Source organism: Mirounga angustirostris, unplaced genomic scaffold (assembly GCF_029215605.1).
Source record: "Mirounga angustirostris isolate CCGP_5_RB_7025 unplaced genomic scaffold, mMirAng1.0.hap1 SCAF_5, whole genome shotgun sequence".
Taxonomy (NCBI): domain Eukaryota; kingdom Metazoa; phylum Chordata; class Mammalia; order Carnivora; family Phocidae; genus Mirounga; species Mirounga angustirostris.
The window spans coordinates 86,739,271-86,761,689 of NW_026991713.1; the positions used below are offsets into that span (position 1 = coordinate 86,739,271).

General features: G+C 36.0%; 1 protein-coding gene across 2 annotated transcripts in view; it reads right to left on the bottom strand.

Moving 5' to 3' along the window:
* The window catches only part of PIK3C2G (phosphatidylinositol-4-phosphate 3-kinase catalytic subunit type 2 gamma), a 345,844-nt gene that overhangs the window by 55,511 nt on the left and 267,914 nt on the right, over positions 1-22,419 (bottom strand). For both annotated transcript variants that reach the window (XM_045869235.2, XM_045869225.2), the window contains 3 exons: positions 17,431-17,620; positions 16,821-16,942; positions 13,352-13,460 (listed from right to left, as the gene is read on the bottom strand). In XM_045869235.2, coding sequence (XP_045725191.1) covers positions 13,352-13,460; positions 16,821-16,942; positions 17,431-17,620 — 421 coding nt within the window. The remainder of the gene's footprint in view (positions 1-13,351; positions 13,461-16,820; positions 16,943-17,430; positions 17,621-22,419) is intronic.

Consider the following 22,419-nt stretch of genomic DNA (forward strand, 5'->3'; position numbering starts at 1 on the left):
AATTTTTAAAAATCTCAAAAAAACTCTTTACTTTGAAATCATTTATGTGATTTTTAGGTCAATAATGTTTTATTTAGTCAATTTTTAAAAAAGATTTTATCTATTTATTTGACAGAGAGCCGAAGCAGGGGCAGTGGCAGAGGGAGAGGAAGAAACAAGCCCCCCGCTGAGCAGGGACCCTGATGCAAGGTTTGATCCCAGGACTCTAGGATCATGACCCAAGCTGAAGGTAGATGCTTAACCAACTGAGCCACCCGGGGAAACTTATTTAGTTAATCTTAAAATAAGTTTTCATTTCCAGTATATAAAAAAACTGAATCAAGGAAGTGTCTACCAATATATGGAGACACGTAAAGCTTTCACCATGATTAATCCATTTGAAGATAATTGAAAACTGACCACATTATGCATTATGCACAAAGAACTTGGGTGATTAGGCAGGTCACACTGCTTATTAATGCTAATCAGCATCTGATGATATCTCTGTCAAATTATTATTTTTCTATTACCATGTAATCCATATTATGAGTATTGTATCAAGTCCCACAAAATTCCTTAGGAATAAAGGGGTAAAACCAATGAATGAATTTATAAAAGTCTTTATGGGGCCATTGGCCCTTATCAACATAGACTATTGATAGACTGTAAGCTCCTTAGGGGTGTCGACATCTGATTCAGCTTTCGACTTTCTAGAATAGAATTTCTCAAATCTGGCTGTGCATCTAAATCACTTGTGTTCTTAAAAAACAACACAGATACCTAAATATCAGCCTTTATCTAGCAAATCAGCATTTCCAAGGATGGGGCCTCAGAGCATACTTTTTAAAACCTCCTCAAATTATTTGAAAAAAATCGATCACTAGGTGCTCTTTTGCCCCCCGTCCCTGGCCAGACAGTATATACTGTAGGCAATCAATAAACATTTGTTGAATGACTGATACAGTAGTTTTCCAAAGTGGCCCCTATAATGCTAGTGCCCACATTTAATTTTTGATTTGATTTTTGTTAATATAGCACTACTTTATTTATTTTGTAGTACAGAAATGACAACTAATAAATAGATATAGGATTTACATTCCAGGAAGGTATTTTAATGTATTCTAAATACTCACTGTGCAAAATTCAGTTAAATTATTAGAGGGAATGTTCCTTTGGGAGAAGGCGCACTTATAATATTGGCTTCCTTTGGTATGAGACAAATGGAATTACCCTTCTGTGGAAGTCCAGTGTTAGAAGTTGGCTGACACATTCTCACTTGGAGCATTTCTAGGATCTATGATTTTACAATAGTGTCTCATGTTTGATGATATAAATACCTCTTCTTTTCCTTTCTAGTTTTTTTTTTTTTTTTCCTCACTCAACTCTTAGACCTTAATTCCTCCAAGAAAAAAAGTGTGGTGCCTGAAATTTCTTCAGCTTTCCTTTGCCTAAATACTAACCAATAGAGATTAAAAACAACACAAAACAAAATAAAAACATCTCTTCCTGGGGTATCTACAGTAGTACTTTCATTAGCACATTAGCAAAGGTGAATGTGAAGAATCCTGTGAGCTCCATGTTCAGTGGTTTTGTTCATCTGTGTGTATGCAGCAATGATTGTGATGGGCAACAATATTCACTAAGCCTTGCTGTGTTAAGCTGCACTTTTGCAAGTCTTCCCTACTTGTTATGTCTGACTCCTTTGCTTTCCCCTCTCATTAACAGTCCTCTGCTACCACTTCTATATGAACTGATCCTGTGAGCAGATACATTTAAGAGTTCCCTAGCAAAAGGCTGCTGCCACATGAAAACGGATCTCAATATTTGCCTTATTCACACTAGGGCCAGAAATCAGAAGTTCTCTCCACTTTGCACTTACTTGTTTCTGCCTAAATAAGCTAAAGCCTGGAACCTTCCATGGTTACTAGATATTTTGTCAATTATCCTGAAAAGGCATAGCCTTTAAAACAGCTTTTGTATAATTAGTGAGGCAACCTTCAGCACACAAGGATGACAATCCTATTCACTATCCCCTCCGCATTTTTCCTTATAGACAGCTGCCATATCCATGAGGCCCTTTGTAGAATAAGTTAATGGACGTGGCCTTCAGAGAATGTCAGAGTAAGTAAAGAACATTAAGATGTCAACATTCTAAAAAGGGGCACCTGGCTGGCTCAGGCGGTAGAGCATGAGACCCTTGAGTTCAAGTCCCATGTTGGGCATAAAGTTTCCTTAAAAAGATGTCAACATTCTATATTCTTAAATATACAAAAAGCACTTGAAATCCAATGAAATAAATTAAGTCGCCTTGATCCTATAGGGCAGAAGCCTCTGTTATGTCACATTTCCCATTACTCACTGATTAAGACATAAAACCAAATATATTTAAAAGATAGGATACAATTTATATTGAGTATGCATGGACAATAGTTTAAATTTATGCATATGCAATAGATCTACATATAACCATTTATTATAGTATTGCTTTACTATTGCCTAATACTGTTTTCAACAATTATTTTACATCTTTGTTTTCAGTTTCCTCATTACATAGTTCTATTCCCATGATGAATACATACTGTTTATTTCTTTTTATTCATAACAGACATATTAAAATGTGCTCTGAGCGGCCTTTCTGAAGGGTACAATCATGACTCAGTGCACTATTAATGCTCATCTTTTAGAAGCACAGCCAGGCAGTATTCCTGGGCTTGGTACTAGGTAACGAGTAGAATTTGTCTCTAAGTTAGCAGCTAGTAGGACTCTCAGTATTATTCTCTAGCAAGCCAGAGGTCTCCGTCATGGGGTTCATGTGGGATTATACGCTGGGGCAAGGAAAAATATCAAAATTACATTAATTTTTATTTTTTAACATCATCCAAATTTTCAATTTTTCTACAAATTTTATTTATTATTTTTATTTTTTCAGATTCCAAACATTCTCTCTTTTTAAAAAAAAATTTATTTATTTATCAGAGAGAGAGAGAGTGAGCACAAGCAGAGGAGTGGCAGGCAGAGGGAGAAGCAGGCTTCTCACTGAGCAAGGAGCCCGATGCGGGACTTGATTCCAGGACCCTGGGATCATGACTTGAGCCGAAGGCAGACGCTTAACCAACTGAGCCATTCAGGCGTCCCTCCAAACACTCTCTTTATTACATGTTTGATCCAGAGGAAAAACTAAGTGTGGGTGGGGGAGAGGAAGGGAGGGGCCACCTTGCCTGGGAGCCCCCCATCTTTTTTTTTCTACAAATTTTAAAACATTTATTACTTATTAGTTTAGTAGTTTCTGTGTAAAACATAAATAAATGACGTGTTTCTGAAGCATGAGCTAATTTCTTTAAAAAACCCAAACTTGTAGGATATAAGAATAAATAAGAGACTGCTGCTAAGTGTTTTCAGATGCAAAATTTCCATCTTTTAGGTTTTGAAAAGCAATATAAATCCCATGGTTAATATATGCTAATGATTCTGTTATTATTCATTTAAAATATTTATTGAATATTGATGAATTTGTAACTGCGCTATAAATGGGTAAAAACTGAATGAATATAGTCACTGAATTTTTAAGCTTCAAAACAAAAGAAAAGCAATAACCATAATGGATGCTGTATCTTTAGAGTTCCCTTTATCTAACACAACTTTCTCCCAGTTTCTATTTACTAACTCCTATTTGCCCTTTAAAAACAACTTGAATGTCCTACTCTCTGGGATGTCTTCTCTAAATCACTTGGAATTGAGTTAAGTATACCTACATAAGTGCTCAGCCACTTGTCCTTTGATACAAAATAGCATCTCCAGCTGAGAGTCTATAGGCCTGGAAAAATTATTGTAGCACAATCTTCCTGAGTCCATATTTGCGAAAAGTCAATAATATAGTAGGATACCTGAGTATCTACTATATTGAAGGCCAAATGTCTGACCATATCCAAACTGGACAAAAGGGAAAGATGTCTATAGTATGAGTAATTTTTCTCAAACAATAGCATGCATCAAAACACCCCGGAGGGCTTGTTAAAACACAGACTGCTGGGCCTCATCTCCAAAATGTCTGATTTGGGGCCCCTGGCTGGCTCAGTCGGTAGAGCATGTGATTGATCTCAGGGTCATGAATTTGAGCTCCATGATGGGTATAGAGATTAATACAAATAAAAAAATAAACTTAATAAAATAACCAATGGCCAAAATTTCTGATTTAGTTTGTCTAGGATGGGGCCAAAAATTTGCATTCTTATAAGCTCCCAAGTGAGGTTCCTAGCACAGTCCAGAAATTGTGCTTTGAAAACCACTAGTCTTAGAAACTGGTCATAGGGATTCAAAAGTCTCACCTCTTGCTCCTGACTATATGGAATCTAACGTAGTCATTACTGACAATTTTGGGGTTTTTTTCTAATAGCCATAGGACCCTTGTGGTCTGAATTGTGGGATTTTCTTCTTTTAAGTGGGTCTATTCAACATCAAACCACAATATTACTCATTTGGGATGTACAGCAGTAAGCTCACATCCTAAATCAGCGAACCTACAGTTGAGATAGAATTTTCTTTTAAAAGATTTTATTTATTTGACAGAGAGAGACACAGCAAGAGAGGGAACACAAGCAGGGGGAGTGGGAGAGGGAGAAGCAGGCTTCCTGTTGAGCAGGGAGCCCGATGAGGGGCTTGATCCCAGGACCCTGAGATCATGACCTGAGCCGAAGGCAGACACCCAACGACTGAGCCACCCAGGCATCCCAAGATAGAATTTTTATTTATTTATTTATTTATTTATTTATTTATTTATTTATTTATTTTTAAGATTTTTTATTTTTATTTATTCATGAGGGACAGAGACAGAGAGAGAGAGAGAGGCAGAGGGAGAAGCAGTTTCCCAAGGAGCAGGGAGCCCGATGTGGGACCGGATTCCAGGACCGTGGGATCATGACCTGAGCCAAAGGCAGACGCTTAACCATCTGAGCCACCCAAGCACCCCGATATAGAATTTTTAATACATTCATTAATATATTGTATTTTTAAATTTCAGTAAGGTTTCCTTGATAAACACTGATTTACTCTGCTACATAGCAAGAAATTTTTAAAAATTCAAACCATGCCTGGTCTCATCTAATGACTTTCCCAAGTTCCAAGTGGAGAAGAAAGGTTTTTGGAAGTAACAGCTGAGTAAAACAGGATTCTTTGACCCTTTATTAAGTCCCAGTCTAGTCTAGTCCTCCTTTTACAATGCCTGCAATTTACTGAAGCTTAAAATATGTCTACATATACAGCATGATATTATATATCATACACATGGTATAACCCAAGTGCTGCTGGCATTTAATTAAGACTGCAGAGTTCAGAAATGTCCTGTTTATGTCTGAATCAAGGCTGCACCAAGAGGGGCAGCTGGATGGGGGAGGAGAAAAGAAGGGGTTCTTAATATTTTAATTGGGAAAGCCACACTAGGGCTGTCAGTATAAGTGCTTCTGTCATTCACTCACAACTCCATCAACAAGGGGCATTTTATTAATTAGCATATTGAATGGCAGAGATTAGATTTTCTAAATAAAAATGGTAGCTTGGGGGCGCCTGGGTGACTCAGTCGTTAAGCATCTGCCTTTGGCTCAGGTCATGATCCCAGGGTCCTGGGGTCGAGCCCCGCATCAGGCTCCCTGCTCAGCGGGAAGCCTGCTTCTCCCTCTCCCACTCCCCCTGCTTGTGTTCCCTCTCCCGCCGTGTCTCTCTCTGTCAAATAAATAAATAAAATCTTTAAAAAAAAAAAAGGTAGCTTGTTGGCTAGCATGATTACTATTAGAAATATAGTCCCATTGGTGACACCAAAATTATTTCAGATATGTGGATTACTTAAGAATATTCCAAAAATGATTTCCATTTTTTGCATTAAAAGACAAAAAACCCTAACAGGCGTGCACCCTGTACCCTTAGGGATAGTGTTCTAGATAAATCCCTAAAGGGTCCTATGTCTGTCCAAGAACTCTGGAAGATTCTGTTAGTTTGGTACTTGCCTCTGAAACTTAGCATTTGTCTCATAGAAACCTTTCATGCAGATAGTGTTATGAACACCTGATATTAAAGAGAGGTAGTGCTCCCTTGAACATTCATAAGGAGCTGTAACATCTGTATGTGTGTATAGCTTATATACATATATGTGTGTGTATGGGGTGGGGGGATCTTAAGAATGCTTTTTTTGAGCCATATGAGAGAGGGGAGGAGAATTGGGGTCTGGCATTTCTCTTCAATTTTCCAGGCTATTCTCAGAATCACTGGGGAGCATACCAAACACCTCACCAAGAAATCCTTCAATATTTTTTCAGATGGGAAGTGTCAATAGACCTCGACCTTTTGAAATGGTTACCTATGAGAGAAAAATGTATAGTTGAGCATAGAAGGAGGGTGAGGAGACAGAATGGCAGATATCTTTGAAAGCTGAGGGTAGTATGGGTAAGGATTGCAGTTCTAGACTCCTATTTTTTTTTTTAAAGATTTTATTTATTTATTTATTTGTCAGAGAGAAGAGAGCACAAGGAGGGGGAGCGGCAGGCAGAGCAGTAGAGGGAGAAGCAGGCTCCCTGGCGAGCAAGGAGCCCGATGTGGGACTCGATCCCAGGACCCTGGGATCATGACCTGAGCCGAAGGCAGACGCTTAACAACTGAGCCACCCAGGTTCCCTCTAGACTCTTATTTTTGATGAGAGTAGATTAAGTCATTAGTGCAGACCTCCTGCTGAGGGTAACTGGATTACTACCATTTGTTTTTTTAAACTTTGCTTGAAAGCATCCGAGCGCTAACAAGATAGTGAAGAATTACCAGGCTGAGATCTGGGGCAAGGATTTGGAAATGTGAATCGGGTGTTGGCACTACATTTTTGTTGTGGGTGTTAATTGACATAGGTTTGAGCAGTACTTTTGACCACTTTGCAGAGATCATAGGAAAGGAAATAGATTCCAGACTTGCCAAGGAGGCTCTTGTTGAATCTGCCTTATTTTGGATTTAGATTCAAATTCACAGCTAGGGAAAAAGATGAGCCAGAAATAGGCCCTCATAAAAGCTACAGTTTGGTTTTGAAAAATCTGAATCCCTGCAATTGAATTTCAGCAATCCTAGATTGTTAATGTCCTCAGATATTACAGTTCTCTAGACTAAGATAACAGCAACAGAGGCCTCCAATTATTTCTACAAAAGACGTTGCAGTACAATATCTGGCCACAATAAAAAGGAAAATAACTAGGCTTACAAAGGAACAAGACTGAATGATTAAAGACTAGTAGAAAACTAGACAATAGAAATATATATGCAGTGGGCCCCAGTATTGAAGTTTTTAGAAAGATTTAAAAATACCTATTTTTAGTTGTCATCTGGAAGATGACAACTCAGTTGGTTGAATGTCCCACTTTTGATTTCAGTTCAGATCATGATCTCAGGGTCCTGGGATCAAGCCCTGCATTGGGCTCCTAACTCAGCAGAGAGTCTGCTTGAGATTCTCCCTCTCTCTCTCTCCCTCTGCCCCTCCCCCTGCTCATTCGCTCTCTCTCTCACAAATAAATAAATAAAAAGATCTTAAAAAAAAACTATGCTTATTAAAATGGACAGATTTTCAGCAAAGAACGAGAAACTGAAAAAAAGGGAATTCTAAGACTGAAAAATATAATAACTGAAATTAAGAGCTCAAAGGATGGATTTAACAGTATACTAAACATAGATAAGTAGAGAATAAATAACTCAGAAGGTAAGTCAGAAAAAACTATTGAGAATAAGTTATGGAGAACAAAAGGATAAAAAATACAGGACTAGAGGCATGACACACGGAGGATACAGCGAGAAGGGTTAGCTTATATGTTATTATAGCTTCAGAAAAAAAAGGAGAGGAAAAAATATTAACAATATTTGAAACAATAATGACAGAACTTTCCAAAACTGATGAAAGACATCAGGGAACAAATTCAGGAAGTGCTAAAAGGCATGATAAGTAGAAACAAACTTATATCTGAGCAATTAAAATAAAACTGTGAAAACTAACAGTAAAAAGAGAAATATTAAAAGCAGATAAATAAAGAAAAAATAGTTTCAAAGAGGCAACAAATACAATAGGTGGGTTTTACACAGAATCAGTGGAAGCTAAAAGACAATGAACTAATAGCTTTAAAGATTTTAAAATAAAATCATTGTTATCCAGATACTATAGTCAGCTAAAATATCCTCTGAGAATGAAGACAAATAAAAACTTTTCAGACAAATACAAATTTAGAAATTTTTCTAGCAGCAAATTCATATTAAAGGAAATAATAAATGGTATTCTTCAGGTAGAGGGAAAGCAGCATCCGATATAAAGTCAAGAGTTATAATAATGGAAATGAGATATGTGGGTAATATTAAATAGATATTGATTGTATAAAACAACATAGAACTTATTAGGTTTATGGGATATATATTATTAGTATAACATAAAAAAATTCAACTGGGTTAAATAGACTTAATCCATGGTCACAGGAAACATCATAGTAAACATTTATAAGTATTTTAGGAGAATGATAAAGAAGATACAATATTGTATGTAAAAACTTGTGGGGTGCAATTAAATCTTGATTAGGAGGGGGGATTTAGAATTTTAAATATGTAAGTGAGGACAGGTTGAAAATAAACAAGTAACTATCTGAGAATGTAATAAATAGAACAGCAAATTATAACCAAAGGAAGCAGAAGAAAGGAAATAATAAAGATCAGACATAAATGAAATAGAAAAATAATATAATAGAAAGAGTCAATAAATCCCACATTTCATTTGCAAAGATTGGTAAAATTCATAATCCTCTGGCAAGACTGACTAGAAAATGACATATGTAAGGAATAGAAGAGCAGACATCTTTTCAGATCCTATAGGTGTTAAAAAGATTGGGAGAAGATGCTCTGAATAATTTTATGCCAATAAATAAGCACAAATTCCTAGAGAACTAGAACTTAGACCCAGGAAGAAATAGAAAATGTGAATTGTCCTGTAACTCTTAAATAAATTGAATCTCCGGACCTACATGGCTTTCCAAATTAAAGAAATAAAACCAATTTTATGCAAACTCATCCAGAGAAAAGAAGAAAAGCAAGAAGTCTTTGCAACTAATATTATGAGGCCAGAATATTCTCCATTCTAACCTGGTAAGACATTATAAGATAGAATATCTTTGTCATAAACAAAGCTGAAAACAAATGCTAAAGAAAATGTTAAATCAAATCCAGCAACACATAAAAAGAATAATATATTGTGACCAGGTAGAATTTATCTTAGTAATGCAAATTTGTTTAAAATCAGAAAATTTATCAGTGCAATTCACCACACTCACAGAATAAAGGAGAAAAACCATTTATTATGGGTGATCATTGATCAGCCCAATAGATTCAGAAAAAAAATTTGATAAATTCAATTTTCTTTTTTTTTTTTTTTAAAGGTTTTATTTATTTATTTGAGAGAGGGAATAAGAGACAGCAGGAGAGGGAAGAGGGTCAGAGGGAGAAGCAGACTCCCTGCTGAGCAGGAAGCCCTATGCGGGACTCGATCCCAGGACTCCAGGATCATGACCTGAGCTGAAGGCAGTCGCTTAACCAACTGAGCCACCCAGGCGCCCGATAAATTCAATTTTCTTTATTGTCAGTTTTTTTTTTACACCGTAAGGAAACTTTCTTAAAATATTAAAGGGTACCTACAAAACCTGTATACTTAATGAGGAACTTTAGACAGTTCTTCCCTGAATCCAGAAATAACATAAGCATATCTGCCATCACCACTTGGAGGCCCTACAGAGTACAAAAGAGCCAGAAAAAGAAATATAAAATATAAATATTGGAAAGAAAAAACTCCTGTTATTTGCAGACAATATGATGTTAAGGAGAATATTAAAAAAATACAAATAAGTTGTTAGAATTAGAAGTGAATTTAGTAAGGTTGTTGAGAAAACTGTCAATATACAAAATCAGTTGTATCTATATACTGGTAAAAAAGAACAAAACGGAATTTTAAAAAGGTACAATAAGGTATCAAGTAAAATAAAGTATTTTTAAGATCTCTATGCATATAAGAATAAGCTATTATTGAGAAAAAATTTTTTTAAAAATTTAAATAGGTACATGATAATGGATTGTAAGATATTAAGATGCATTTTCAACTAAAATCCAGTTGGCTTTTGCATGGAATTGACAAGAGAAATTTAAAATTTTGGGGTGCCTGGGAGGCTCAGTCGGTTAAGCATCTGCCTTTGGCTCAGGTCATGATCTCTGGGCCCTGAAATGGAGCCTTACATCAGACCCCCTGCTCAGCAAGGAGTCTGCTTCTCTCTCTATCTCCCATTGCTCTCCCCCACCACCAGCTCATTCTCTCTCTCTTTCTCTCAAATAAATAAAATCTTAAAAAAAAAAAGAAAAATTTACATGGAAATGCAGAAGTCCAAAATACTGTTTAAGAATAAGGATAAAATAGGAGAACTTACTCTGCTAGATTTCAAGACTTATTATAAAGCTACAGTAATTAAGACTGTTGGCACAAGGGTAGACAAAGAGATCACAGTGGCATAGAACATAGAGCCTGAAGTAGACACATACATGGATGGATATTTAAATTATCACAAAGGTGGCACAGCAAATAACAAGAAAAGGAAAGTCTTTTAAATATATTGGAACAATTCAAAATCTACATGGAAAAAAAAAATAAGATGACTTTTATTTCACACCATGCACTAAAGTCCACTCTAGACAGATTGTAGGTTTAAATGTGAAAGGTAAAACAACAAAGCTTCTAGAAGATAATATAGGAAACTCTCTTTATGACATGGAGGTAGGGCATGTTTTAATCATATAAGAAAATATCAATACATTTTACTATATTAAAATGAAGAGTTTCTGTTTATCAGAAGACATAATAAAAAGAACAAGGGGACAAAACACAGAGTGAAAGAAAATCATTACAATGTATTTACTTAACAAAGGACTTCTATCCACAATGTATGAAAAATACTATAATCAGTAAAAGAATGTCATATAATTTAATAGAAAAAGGGCAAGAGACATAAACTGGCACTTCACTGAAGAGGATATCCAAATGACCAACCATATGAAAAGGTGTTCCATCTCATTTGTAGTTAGGAAAATACAGACTAAAATGCAATGAGATGCACACTCACCAGAATGGCTAAAATTAGAAAGACTGGCAATACCAGGTATAGATAAGGTTGTGGGAAATGGCAACACTTATTCATTGCAAGCAGGAGCCTCTATTGTTGAAGATAATCATATCCTAAAATCCAGAAATTCTGTTCCTAGGTGAATGACCAATGCGAGTGCATGAAGAGACATACAAGTAAAAGAATGTTCATAACACCATTATTTGTAATAACCCCAACTTGGAAAGATTCCAAATGTCTATGTAGAGAGGAATCTACAAATTGCAATATATTCATGTAACGGAATGCTGTATAACAATGAAAATCCATGTACCTTAGATGTGGTCTATCCCTGCATTGCTGGTTTAAACAAACAATCATTTTGTCATTGTCTCTCAATTCTGGGGTTTGGCTGAGCTCATCTATGGTGTTCTGGCTTGAGGTCTCTAATAAACAGTCATTTGGTGATTGGAGCTAACTAAAGTCATCCACTCAAAATACTGTGACGTTGATGCTAGCTGCTGGCTGGAACCTCAGCTGGGCACCGGCAGAGCAGTGTTCCCTGGGCATCTCTCTACCACCTGGCAGACTCAGGGGAGCTCAGTTTCTTATACGGAAGCTGAAGGTTTCCATAGGGAATACATGGAGAGGAATTGGCAGAAGCTGCACGGCCTTTTCTACCCTAACTTGAAAGCCATGCAGTGTCACTTCTACCAAATCTTTTGTAGACTTTTCTGGATACATGTTATACAATTTAAAAAGCTAAAAATTGAAAAGAATGTAGTTCCAGTCCAGTAAGGAGAGCCAGGATCTGGGATAAGAGGTTGTTGAGAACAAGGTCAATATATCTGGGAGAATATTCTTCTCATATTTGTTATTCTTTTTATTGTTTTTAGGTTCTCACTACCCTCTAAGGCTTAGCTTTAGCTCTTGACAACCTGGCCCTGACCTCCTTACTGGTTTTAATGTTCCTTTCACAGATACCTCACAAGAATGTTGAGATCCAACTGAATTGTGTTCTTGCACTTCTTCATGTATTTCTGTGATAGAATAATGGCCCTCCAAAGATGTTTGCATTCTAATCCCCAGGACCTGTGAATGTGTATTACCTTACGTGGCAAAAGGGGCTTTGCAGATAAAATTAAATTAAGAATCTTGAAATGGTGAGATTATCCTGGATTATTCAGGTGGGCCCAGTGTAAACACAAGGAGAGTCCGACTAAGAGTCCGAGAGAGATGTGATGACAGAAGCAGAGGTCAGGGTGTGCAGTTGCTGTAAAGGGCACAAGCCAAGGGATGCAGGAAATCTCTAGACACTGAAAAGGCAAGGAAATGAGTTTTTTCCCCTCTATCTCCCAAAAGATCCAGTCTACCAATGCCTTGAGTTTGGTCCCTTAAGGCCCTTTTTCAGAATTCTAACTTTCAGAACTGAAAGAAAATAGACCTGTGCTGTTTTAAACTGCCAAATTTGTCATAATTTATCACAGGAGCAATAGAATCTAATGATATCCCCCCTCCTCTTCCTCCTCCTTCTTCTTTCACTTATGACCTTTCCTATATTGTTTCGTTCTATTTGAAATACTTCCCTAGGCCAACTCTTTTTAAAACACTATGATCTCACTCATATGCGGAATTTAAGAGACAAGGCAAAAGATCATAGGGGAAGAGAGGAAAAAATGAGAAGATGAAACCTCTGAAGGAGAAAAACCATAAGAGACTCTTAATCTTAGGAAACAAACTGAGGGTTGTGGGGGGGGGGAGGAGGGAGAGGGTAGAGGGATGGGGTAACTGGGTGATGGACATCGGGGAGGTATGTGTTGTAATGAGCACTGGGTATTATAAAAGACTGATGAATCACAGACCTGTACCCCTGAAACAAATAATACATTAAAAAAAATCCTACCTGGTGTTAAAGATTCAAATCAGATGCTCTCTTCTCCCTGAATCCTTTTCACTATCACAGTCAGAAATAATTCTTAATTCTCTAAAATACTAGGGCATTTCCTAGCCCTGATAGTCCACTAATACATATTATTTTGTTATTTGAGGTCAAGGTGCTATACCTTTTTTTACTGTTCCAGTTTCCTGTTCAGGAATTTTACACATATTGGGCATGCACATTTGTTGAATGCATAAAGGAGTACAAGAATGTTATCATCAAGTATGTAACAAGATTTCTAGTAATAATACATAAAATAGTGGATATTTTCATAAAAATATAAAAGTAAATTGTAACATACATTTGCAACTTCATATGATCCATTTAATATCTGTTCCATGTAATGATTTAGGTCTTTGAATCTTTTGTGGTCTGAATTTGTAAAAGGTAAGTGCCACCAATGAGGAAATCTGTTTAAAAAAAAAAAGTGTATCTTCATTAGTTTGAAAATTTGCATCTTAGGTTATTCATGAACTTATAGCATCAGGTTGAAGGGCCAATGAAAATATTTTTAAAAAATGGAACACATTATTAATCCTGAGGGTTTCATTAACATGGTTGTGGTCATTTGTGCTATTTTAACTTTATTAATATTAATACTAATTTAGTTTAATTTAACATATTAATATATATGTTCTTTCTTGCTGTGTTTATAGAAGACCACACATTTTGTCCTTTAAATATATATGGAGACTTAATAAGTACTTTCTTAAGTTAATGATTCATAATTTTTGAAAAAGGTCAGATTGTATTGTTTCTTTTGGGTTCGCTAGAAATATTTCTACACTAACTAAATTAAACATTTTACCAAGTAACATATGTTTCCATCTGGTCTTAGTCTTTTAGAATAGAGTATCACTTTCCTCAAGAGTCTAACTTGCAGAATTTCCCCTGCACTATCTGATAATTCATCTTGATGGGTTAGATGTGATTAAGACCAATTACTTAGTGGAATGACTTGTTAATGGTTAGCATTGGTAACATATTTTGCTGGCTAAATATATCTTTTTCAGAACTATCTAGCAGGTTTCTCTGACTGCAGTCTTGCTGCTTCCTCCTTCACACTTCTGCTTCTTTGGTATAGATATTTCCCTGGGGTAATGGGCATGAGGGATAGTGAAAGACTGTCAGCAAGCACAGAAGTATGTAGGTATCAACTGCAGGCCATCCTATTCACTGCTTCTTGTTGGAAATGTTAAGGAAGTCCAAAATAATATTTGTGTATTTAAATAATTGACATTTTATTTTTAAAAAGTTCTCCTGCAGTTCTAAGGCATAAAGTATTAAAATTTTTCATTCAGATTTAATTATTACAACATTTAGTACCATATGCAATTAACCAAACCAGAAATGCATTTGATAAATGGATTGAGCAGGTTTTAAATATTAATTTGTATATCTGTAGATGAATTTTCCTTATTGCTAAAAGAAAATGGAGTTCAACATCAATTCTATTCCTTTGTTGTTGTTTTTACAGAGGTATGTACTAAAAGCCTTGTATATAATTAAGTACAAGAGAATTGAAAAATTTAGTCATAGTAATGTCATTCAATTGTTGAAATGCTTTTGAGTTATATGCCACATATAATATAGCAATCATTTTTTGAAAATGATTTTTTATGATCTTTTATCTGACAATGACATCATGTCCTCCCTCCATTTTGTTCAAGCCAAATATTAGGAAACACTTGACTTGCAAACAGATTTTATATCTGATTATTAGAATAATTCCTTTTTTCAATATTTGTATTGAACCAATGTTTTGGTTTGCCTTTTATTTCATTCTCAGAGATTTTTTCCTCTCTGGGGCAATGTACCAAAATAAGATTCTGGATGGTTGGGAGAAGAGCAATGTTGAAAGTAGAAGAGGGAAAGGAAGTCAACCCTTCTTAAGCAGGTTAATTTTAAAGAAGACCATTAATTTTACAGAAGATTTCCATGCCTGTGTATCCTTGTATCTTTGGAAGGTACCTAGAGGTATAAATAGCCCCCTTTGAAGACCACTATTTGCACTACAACTAATCTAAATTTTATTCTTGATGACTCTAACTTTCTGATCATAATCTCTAGAGCAGGTTTACATAATTCTTGTAGGGCTTCTCTTAGTAGATTTAGGAGTCAGAGGAAATCTTGCATTCATCCTTCATTTATATGCATCACTGGAAGCCTTAGCTCCCTTAGCTCCCTTGGGATTGTCAGCATACAAATATTGTCAAGGGCATACAGGAAATATATGCCCCCCCCAAAACACCACACATATGCACACACATACACATTGTTGGAATGGTTTTAAAATCAATCTAAATATCAGGCAGTGGTGTTGAGCAAGGCATAATCCTAACTAAAGCTGAAAATTGAGAAGAGGCATATGGAGAGAGATTACTAACACTTTTAAGGTTTTACAAGTTGTCCTAATATGTAGTGCACAGATAAAAGTGTAAAGCAGAGAAGTTTTTGAAACCAAAAAGGGCAGCCACTTAACAATGACTAACATATTTTAAATCATTAATTAGTAGAGTACAGTGGCAACACTGATGTTGAATTTGATATTTGCAGTCAAACTTTGCTTTTTTTTTTTTTTTTTGCTAGCTCCTCCTTTTCTGCTATTCTATCAGATGTTTTTTTGGTAATTCTTGAAGCTGGTGCTGCTTTTAAGTTTCCATAATGACATTCCTTTCCTTTCAGTCTCTTGAACATACTCTTACTCTAATTTGTTCACCTCCTGATGCTTAAAGCATCTGCATTTCAAAATTTCTGTGACATCTGCAAGCAGTTTTTCACAAACATGAAGTACTTCACTCTTCAATATTGCACAGTGTCTCTCCATCCATTGATAACTTTGCTTAGAGTTATGTTTTGGAAAGTGACTAAATCCTGAAAGCTTGATAAAAATCCACATGTAAAAAGTATGTCAGGTCAGATATGGACATTCATATTGTTAAAGGACCATTTACTTAACAAAAATGTCAATATAGATAAAATAACATTTGATTTACCCTAAGTGCCAATATAACCTCTGGCAAGTTCATCTTCTTAAAGTCAAGATACTCCTTTGGTATACACTGAAGTCTATGACCTAAATTTGGTTAGTTCTAAGTGATGTATTTTAGAAGGTTTGTCTGAAGAGAAGTAATTTTCAGTTATATTCTTAATGTGTTTATGTTTAGTATTTTTTAAATTATAACCTGAACAAAAGCAATGGTTTTCATAATTGTTTGACAATGAACATAACAACAAATTAAATTTAGATAATCCAAGTCAAAGTTAATAATTCACAATGAAAGTAAGTTGATATTACTAAATTTTACTTATATACTAAATGATATTAATGAATTGTTTTCTGGTACAAGAAATACACATATCAGAGCTTTTTACTGCAGTTATTTGTTGAAAGAATAGATATATCCAATTTAGTTCTGCATTTTCAATTTCAATTTCATTTTTTCTAGAAAAAACTAAAAAGATTAAACTTAAAAACAGGCAAATAAAACAATTTTCCTGATAACTGATGGAAAATGAAATTGCTTCTGAATTTTTCTGTCTACAAAATCAATGGCTAGAAGCAAACTGAGAAATTGCGAACCTTGTTCTGTTTTATGAAACAAAGTTTCTTTACTCTGGAAGCAATACAGACTCTGCTGGGATAGGTTCAATGGCATTGGAGTCAGAATGCTGTGTTGCTCACAAATAGAAAATACCATAACCATAATTTTTCCTTATGTTCAAGGACAAGTACTGCAGGCAAAACCCTGGGGAGGACAGTGCCTTACTCTGGGAGAGTCAATGATGCAAACTGCTTCTGAAGTTGGCTGTGAAGTTTTGAAAACTGGTCAAATGATTTTTCTGTCAGGCTTGATTCATTGTTACTGTGTGTCACCCGGATTAGATACAGCTGCAGAAAATAAATAGACAAAAATCAGAAGGTGGCATTATCAACCTGTGATACATTTTAAAATCTGGTTTCATGTGAGCTAAACAAAACAAGAACCTTTCTGCAAAAAGTCATCGCAAGAGCTAAAAGATGCAATTTGTAAAGGCAAAATTACCTATAAACACAGTATATAAAAGTATCATAATCTTATGTGCTGGGAACAGACTGCCTAATTTCTGCTCTTTTTTTCATGTGGACACTTTAATTAGCTCTTGATTTATAGTCTACCACGAACTGTTCTCTTTGATGGTTCTCTACTAATAGCTCTGGTTGTTACGATTTCTCCTTAGAACATTCTCTTTTAATGGCACTTCTGCTCAAACTGTAACTGATTTTTCATTTGCATAGTAAAAAAATATCATGATGTAAGGAAGGATGTGTAGCATAGTGAAGGGAAGTCTGCGATGAAGTCAAATGATATTTAAGTCAAAATGACGGTGTTGACTTACATTACTAGTTTTCTTGCTGAACCCTAAAATTGTCGCTCTTTGAATTGACCTGGTTGCGTTCAGCATACAGGATTCATGGGGAAAAGTCTGTGAAGTAGATTTAGCAGGACTTATGGCTGTCATTTGTGCAAGTGTATGGATCAAGTTATTTAACTTAACAGGGAAGCACTCCAGACTTTCCTTTATTTTCCTAGAGAAATGAAAAAGAAAAGATAGTGAGTAACATTTCCCTGAGTTGACTCATTTAATTTAAGATTTGTTTTCTTGTGTTTGTTAGATGTGGAGGAAAAAGTCGAGAACCATGTCTGTTTATTTGGAGCCCAAATATTAAATGTTATTTTTATAAACCCCAAGTCCACATCTTGAGTTGTTAGCAGATATAAAAGAAACCCACTTGGTGAAATAGAAAAATAATTGTAATTTTGTCTTTTGACTTACTTTAGGTTTGTTTTCTATTTTTAGGAATGATTCATTTAAAATTTAATTTTAGTTTATACTCATTTAAAATATTTAAATAATTCCAGAATTTAAAGCTACAGAACAATGTATAGTCCAAGAAGCTGAGCATCCATTCTTGTACTCTCTGTATTATTCTTTCTCTTCCCCATATTTAAATATTTAAAAAAATATGGTTTAACTTTTACTGCCTTTTCATTTTATTTTTATATATTGTTGTGTTCTTCTCTAAACTATGTGGCAAAAAAGTTGCATATGACATACTATATTTAATATACAGTATACTGTAAGAATTATTTTTCACCTTGTGGTCTTTGGTTTGGTTTCGATGTGTTTCTGCTTTTTAAAGTCCTTTTTTTCCCCTTGTACTTGAGGTTTGCAATTGTGTTCCAATGATATAAATAGCTTTTTTTTGGACATATAATGTATTACTTGTTTCAGAGGTACAGGTCTGTGATTCATCAGTCTTACACAATTCACAGCGCTCACCATAGCACATACCCTCCCCAATGTCCCTCATCCAGCCACCCCATCCTTCCCATTCCCCTCCACTCCAGCAACCTTCAGTTTGTTACCTGAGATTAAGAGTCTCTTATGGTTTGTCTCCCTTTCTGGTTTTGTATTGTTTCATTTTTCCCTCCTTTCCCCTATGATCCTCTGTCTTGTTTCTCAAATTCCACATATCAGTGACATCATATGACACTTGTCTTTCTCTGATTGACTTATTTCGCTTAGCATAATACCCTCTAGTTCCATCCACATCATTGCAAATGGCAAGATTTCATTTTTTTTGGTGGCTGCATAAGATAAAAATATCTTCATATAATGTTCTTTATCCCCTCTGTACCCTCTTCTCAGGTATCTGATTTGCAGGGTTGTCCTTTTCATCCCAGTTAATACTATAAAGCAAATGGTGTGCTTATTCTGTTCTTCACATGTGCTTCTTATTCCACTTCCATTTTTCATAGAGCTATTCTATTTACATTGTATAGTATCTGTACTATACATACTACATAGTCTCTCTTCTAACTATCATTAAATCTTAAATTTTCTACCAGGCATTATGTCCGCATCTCCGTCATTTTGACTACCTGAAGTTCATTCTCTACTAACTTCCTCAGAAAGTGCTTCAAAGAAATAAGTTTCTGAATTTTGGATGTTGACAATAGTTTGTGGCTTGACTTGAAAGTCAGTTTGTCTAGATACATCATCCTTGGCTCACATTTTCTTTCTCTCTTTTTTTTTTTATTTTTTTTTAGATTTATTTTTTTTATTCTTATGTTAATCCCCATACATTACATCATTAGTTTTAGATGAAGTGTTCCATGATTCATTGTTTGTGCATCACACCCAGTGCTCCATGCAGAATGTGCCCTCCTCAATACCCACCACCAGGCTAACCCATCCTCCCACCCCCCTCCCCTCTAGAACCCTCAGTTTGTTTTTCAGAGTCCATCGTCTCTCATGGTTTGTCTACCCCTCCGATTTCCCTCACTTCATTCTTCCCCTCCCGCTACCTTCTTCTTCTTCTTTATTTTTCTTAACATATATTGCATTATTTGTTTCAGAGGTACAGATCTGAGATTCAACAGTCTTGCACAATTCACAGCGCTTACCAGAGCACATACCCTCCCCAGTGTCTATCACCTAGTCACCCCATCCTTCCCACCCCACCCCCCACTCCAGCGACCCTCAGTTTGTTTCCTGCAATTAAGAATTCCTCATATCAGTGAGATCATATGATACATGTCTTTCTCTGTTTGACTTATTTCACTCAGCATAATATCCTCCAGTTCCATCCACGTCATTGCAAATGGCAAGATCTCATTCCTTTTGATGGCTGCATAATATTCCACTGTATATATATACCACCTCTTCTTTATCCATTCATCTGTCGATGGACATCTTGGCTCTTTCCACAGTTTGGCTATTGTGGACATTGCTGCTATAAACATCGGGGTGCACGTACCCTTTCGGATCCCTACTTTTGTATCTTTGGGGTAAATACCCGGTAGTGCAATTGCTGGATCATATGGTAGCTCTATTTTCAACTTTTTGAGGAACCTCCATACTGTTTTCCAGAGTGGCTGCACCAGCTTGCATTCCCACCAACAGTGTAGGAGGGTTCCCCTTTCTCCGCATCCCCGCCAACATCTGTCGTTTCCTGACTTGTTAATTTTAGCCATTCTGACTGGTGTGAGGTGGTATCTCATTGAGGTTTTGATTTGGATTTCCCTGATGCCCAGCGATATTGAGCACTTTTTCATGTGTTTGTTGGCCATTTGGATGTCTTCTTTGGAAAAATGTCTGTTCATGTCTTCTGCCCATTTCTTGATTGGATCATTTGTTCTTTGGGTGTTGAGTTTGATAAGTTCTTTATAGATTTTGGATACTAGCCCCTTATCTGATATGTCATTTGCAAATATCTTCTCCCATTCTGTCGGTTGTCTTTTGGTTTTGTTGACTGTTTCCTTTGCTTTGCAAAAGCTTTTTATCTTGATGAAGTCCCAATAGTTCATTTTTGCCCTTGCTTCCCTTGCCTTTGGCGATGTTTCTAGGAAGAAGTTGCTGAGGCTGAGGTCAAAGAGGTTGCTGCCTGTGTTCTCCTTTGGGATTTTGAGGGACTCCTGTCTCACATTGAGGTCTTTCAACCATTTGGAGTCTATTTTTGTGTGTGGTGTAAGGAAATGGTCCAGTTTCATTCTTCTGCATGTCCAATTTTCCCAACACCATTTGTTGAAGAGACTGTCTTTGTTCCATTGGACATTCTTTCCTGCTTTGTCAAAGATGAGTTGACCATAGAGTTGAGGGTCCATTTCTGGGCTCTCTATTCTGTTCCATTGATCTATGTGTCTGTTTTTGTGCCAGTACCATGCTGTCTTGATGATGACAGCTTTGTAATAGAGCTGGAAGTCCGGGATTGTGATGCCGCCAGCTTTGCTTTTCTTTTTCAACATTCCTCTGGCTATGTGGGGTCTTTTCTGGTTCCATACAAATTTTAGGATTATTTGTTCCATTTCTTTGGAAAAAGTGGATGGTATTTTGATGGGGATTGCATTGAATGTGTAGATTGCTCTAGGTAGCATTGACATCTTTACAATATTTGTTCTTCCAATCCATGAGCATGGAACGTTTTTCCATTTCTTTGTGTCTTCCTCAATTTCTTTCATGAGTATTTTATAGTTTTCTGAGTACAGATTCTTTGCCTCTTTGGTTAGATTTATTCCTAGGTATCTTATCGTTTTGGGTGCAATTGTAAATGGGATCGACTCCTTAATTTCTCTTTCTTCTGTCTTGTTGTTGGTGTATAGGAATGCCACTGATTTCTGTGCATTGATTTTATATCCTGCCACTTTGCTGAATTCCTGTATGAGTTCTAGCAGTTTTGGGGTGGAGTCTTTGGGGTTTTCCAAATAAAGTATCATATCATCTGCAAAGAGTGAGAGTTTGACTTCTTCTTTGCCGATTTGGATGCCTTTTATTTCTTTTTATTGTCTGATTGCTGTGGCTAGGACTTCCAATACTATGTTGAATAGCAGTGGTGACAGTGGACATCCCTGCCACATTCCTGACCTTAGGGGGAAAGCTCTCAGTTTATCCCCATTGAGAATGAGATTTGCTGTGGGTTTTTCATAGATGGCTTTTATGATATTGAGGTATGTACCCTCTATGCCTATACTCTGAAGAGTTTTGATCAAGAAAGGATGCTGTACTTTGTCAAAAGCTTTTTCTGCATCTACTGAGAGGATCATATGATTCTTGGTCTTTCTTTTGTTAATGTATTGTATCACATTGATTGATTAGCAGATGCTGAACCAACCTTGCAGCCCAGGGATAAATCCCACTTGGTTGTGGTGAATAATTCTTTTAATGTACTGTTGGATCCTATTGGCTAGTATTTTGGTGAGAATTTTTGCATCCATGTTCATCAGGGATATTGGTCTGTAATTCTCCTTTTTGATGGGGTCTTTGTCTGGTTTTGGGATCAAGGTAATGCTGGCCTCATAAAATGAGTTTGGAAGTTTTCCTTCCATTTCTATTTTTTTGGAACAGTTTCAGAAGAATAGGTATTAATTCTTCTTTAAATATTTGGTAGAATTCCCCTGGGAAGCCATCTGGCCCTGGGCTTTTCTTTTTGGGAGATATTTGATGATTGCTTCAATTTCCTTAGTGGTTATAGGTCTGTTCAGATTTTCTATTTCTTCCTGGTTCAGTTTTGGTAGTTGATACATCTCTAGGAATGCATCCATTTCTTCCAGGTTATCTAATTTGCTGGCATAGAGTTGCTCATAATATGTTCTTATAATTGTTTGTATTTCTTTGGTGTTGGTTGTGATCTCTCCTCTTTCATTCATGATTTTGTTGATTTGGGTCATTTCTCTTTTCTTTTTGATAAGTCTGGCCAGGGGTTTATCAATCTTGTTAATTCTTTCAAAGAACCAGCTCCTAGTTTTGTTGATCTGTTCTACTGTTCTTTTAGTTTCTATTTCATTGATTTCTGCTCTGATCTTTATTATTTCTCTTCTCCTGCTG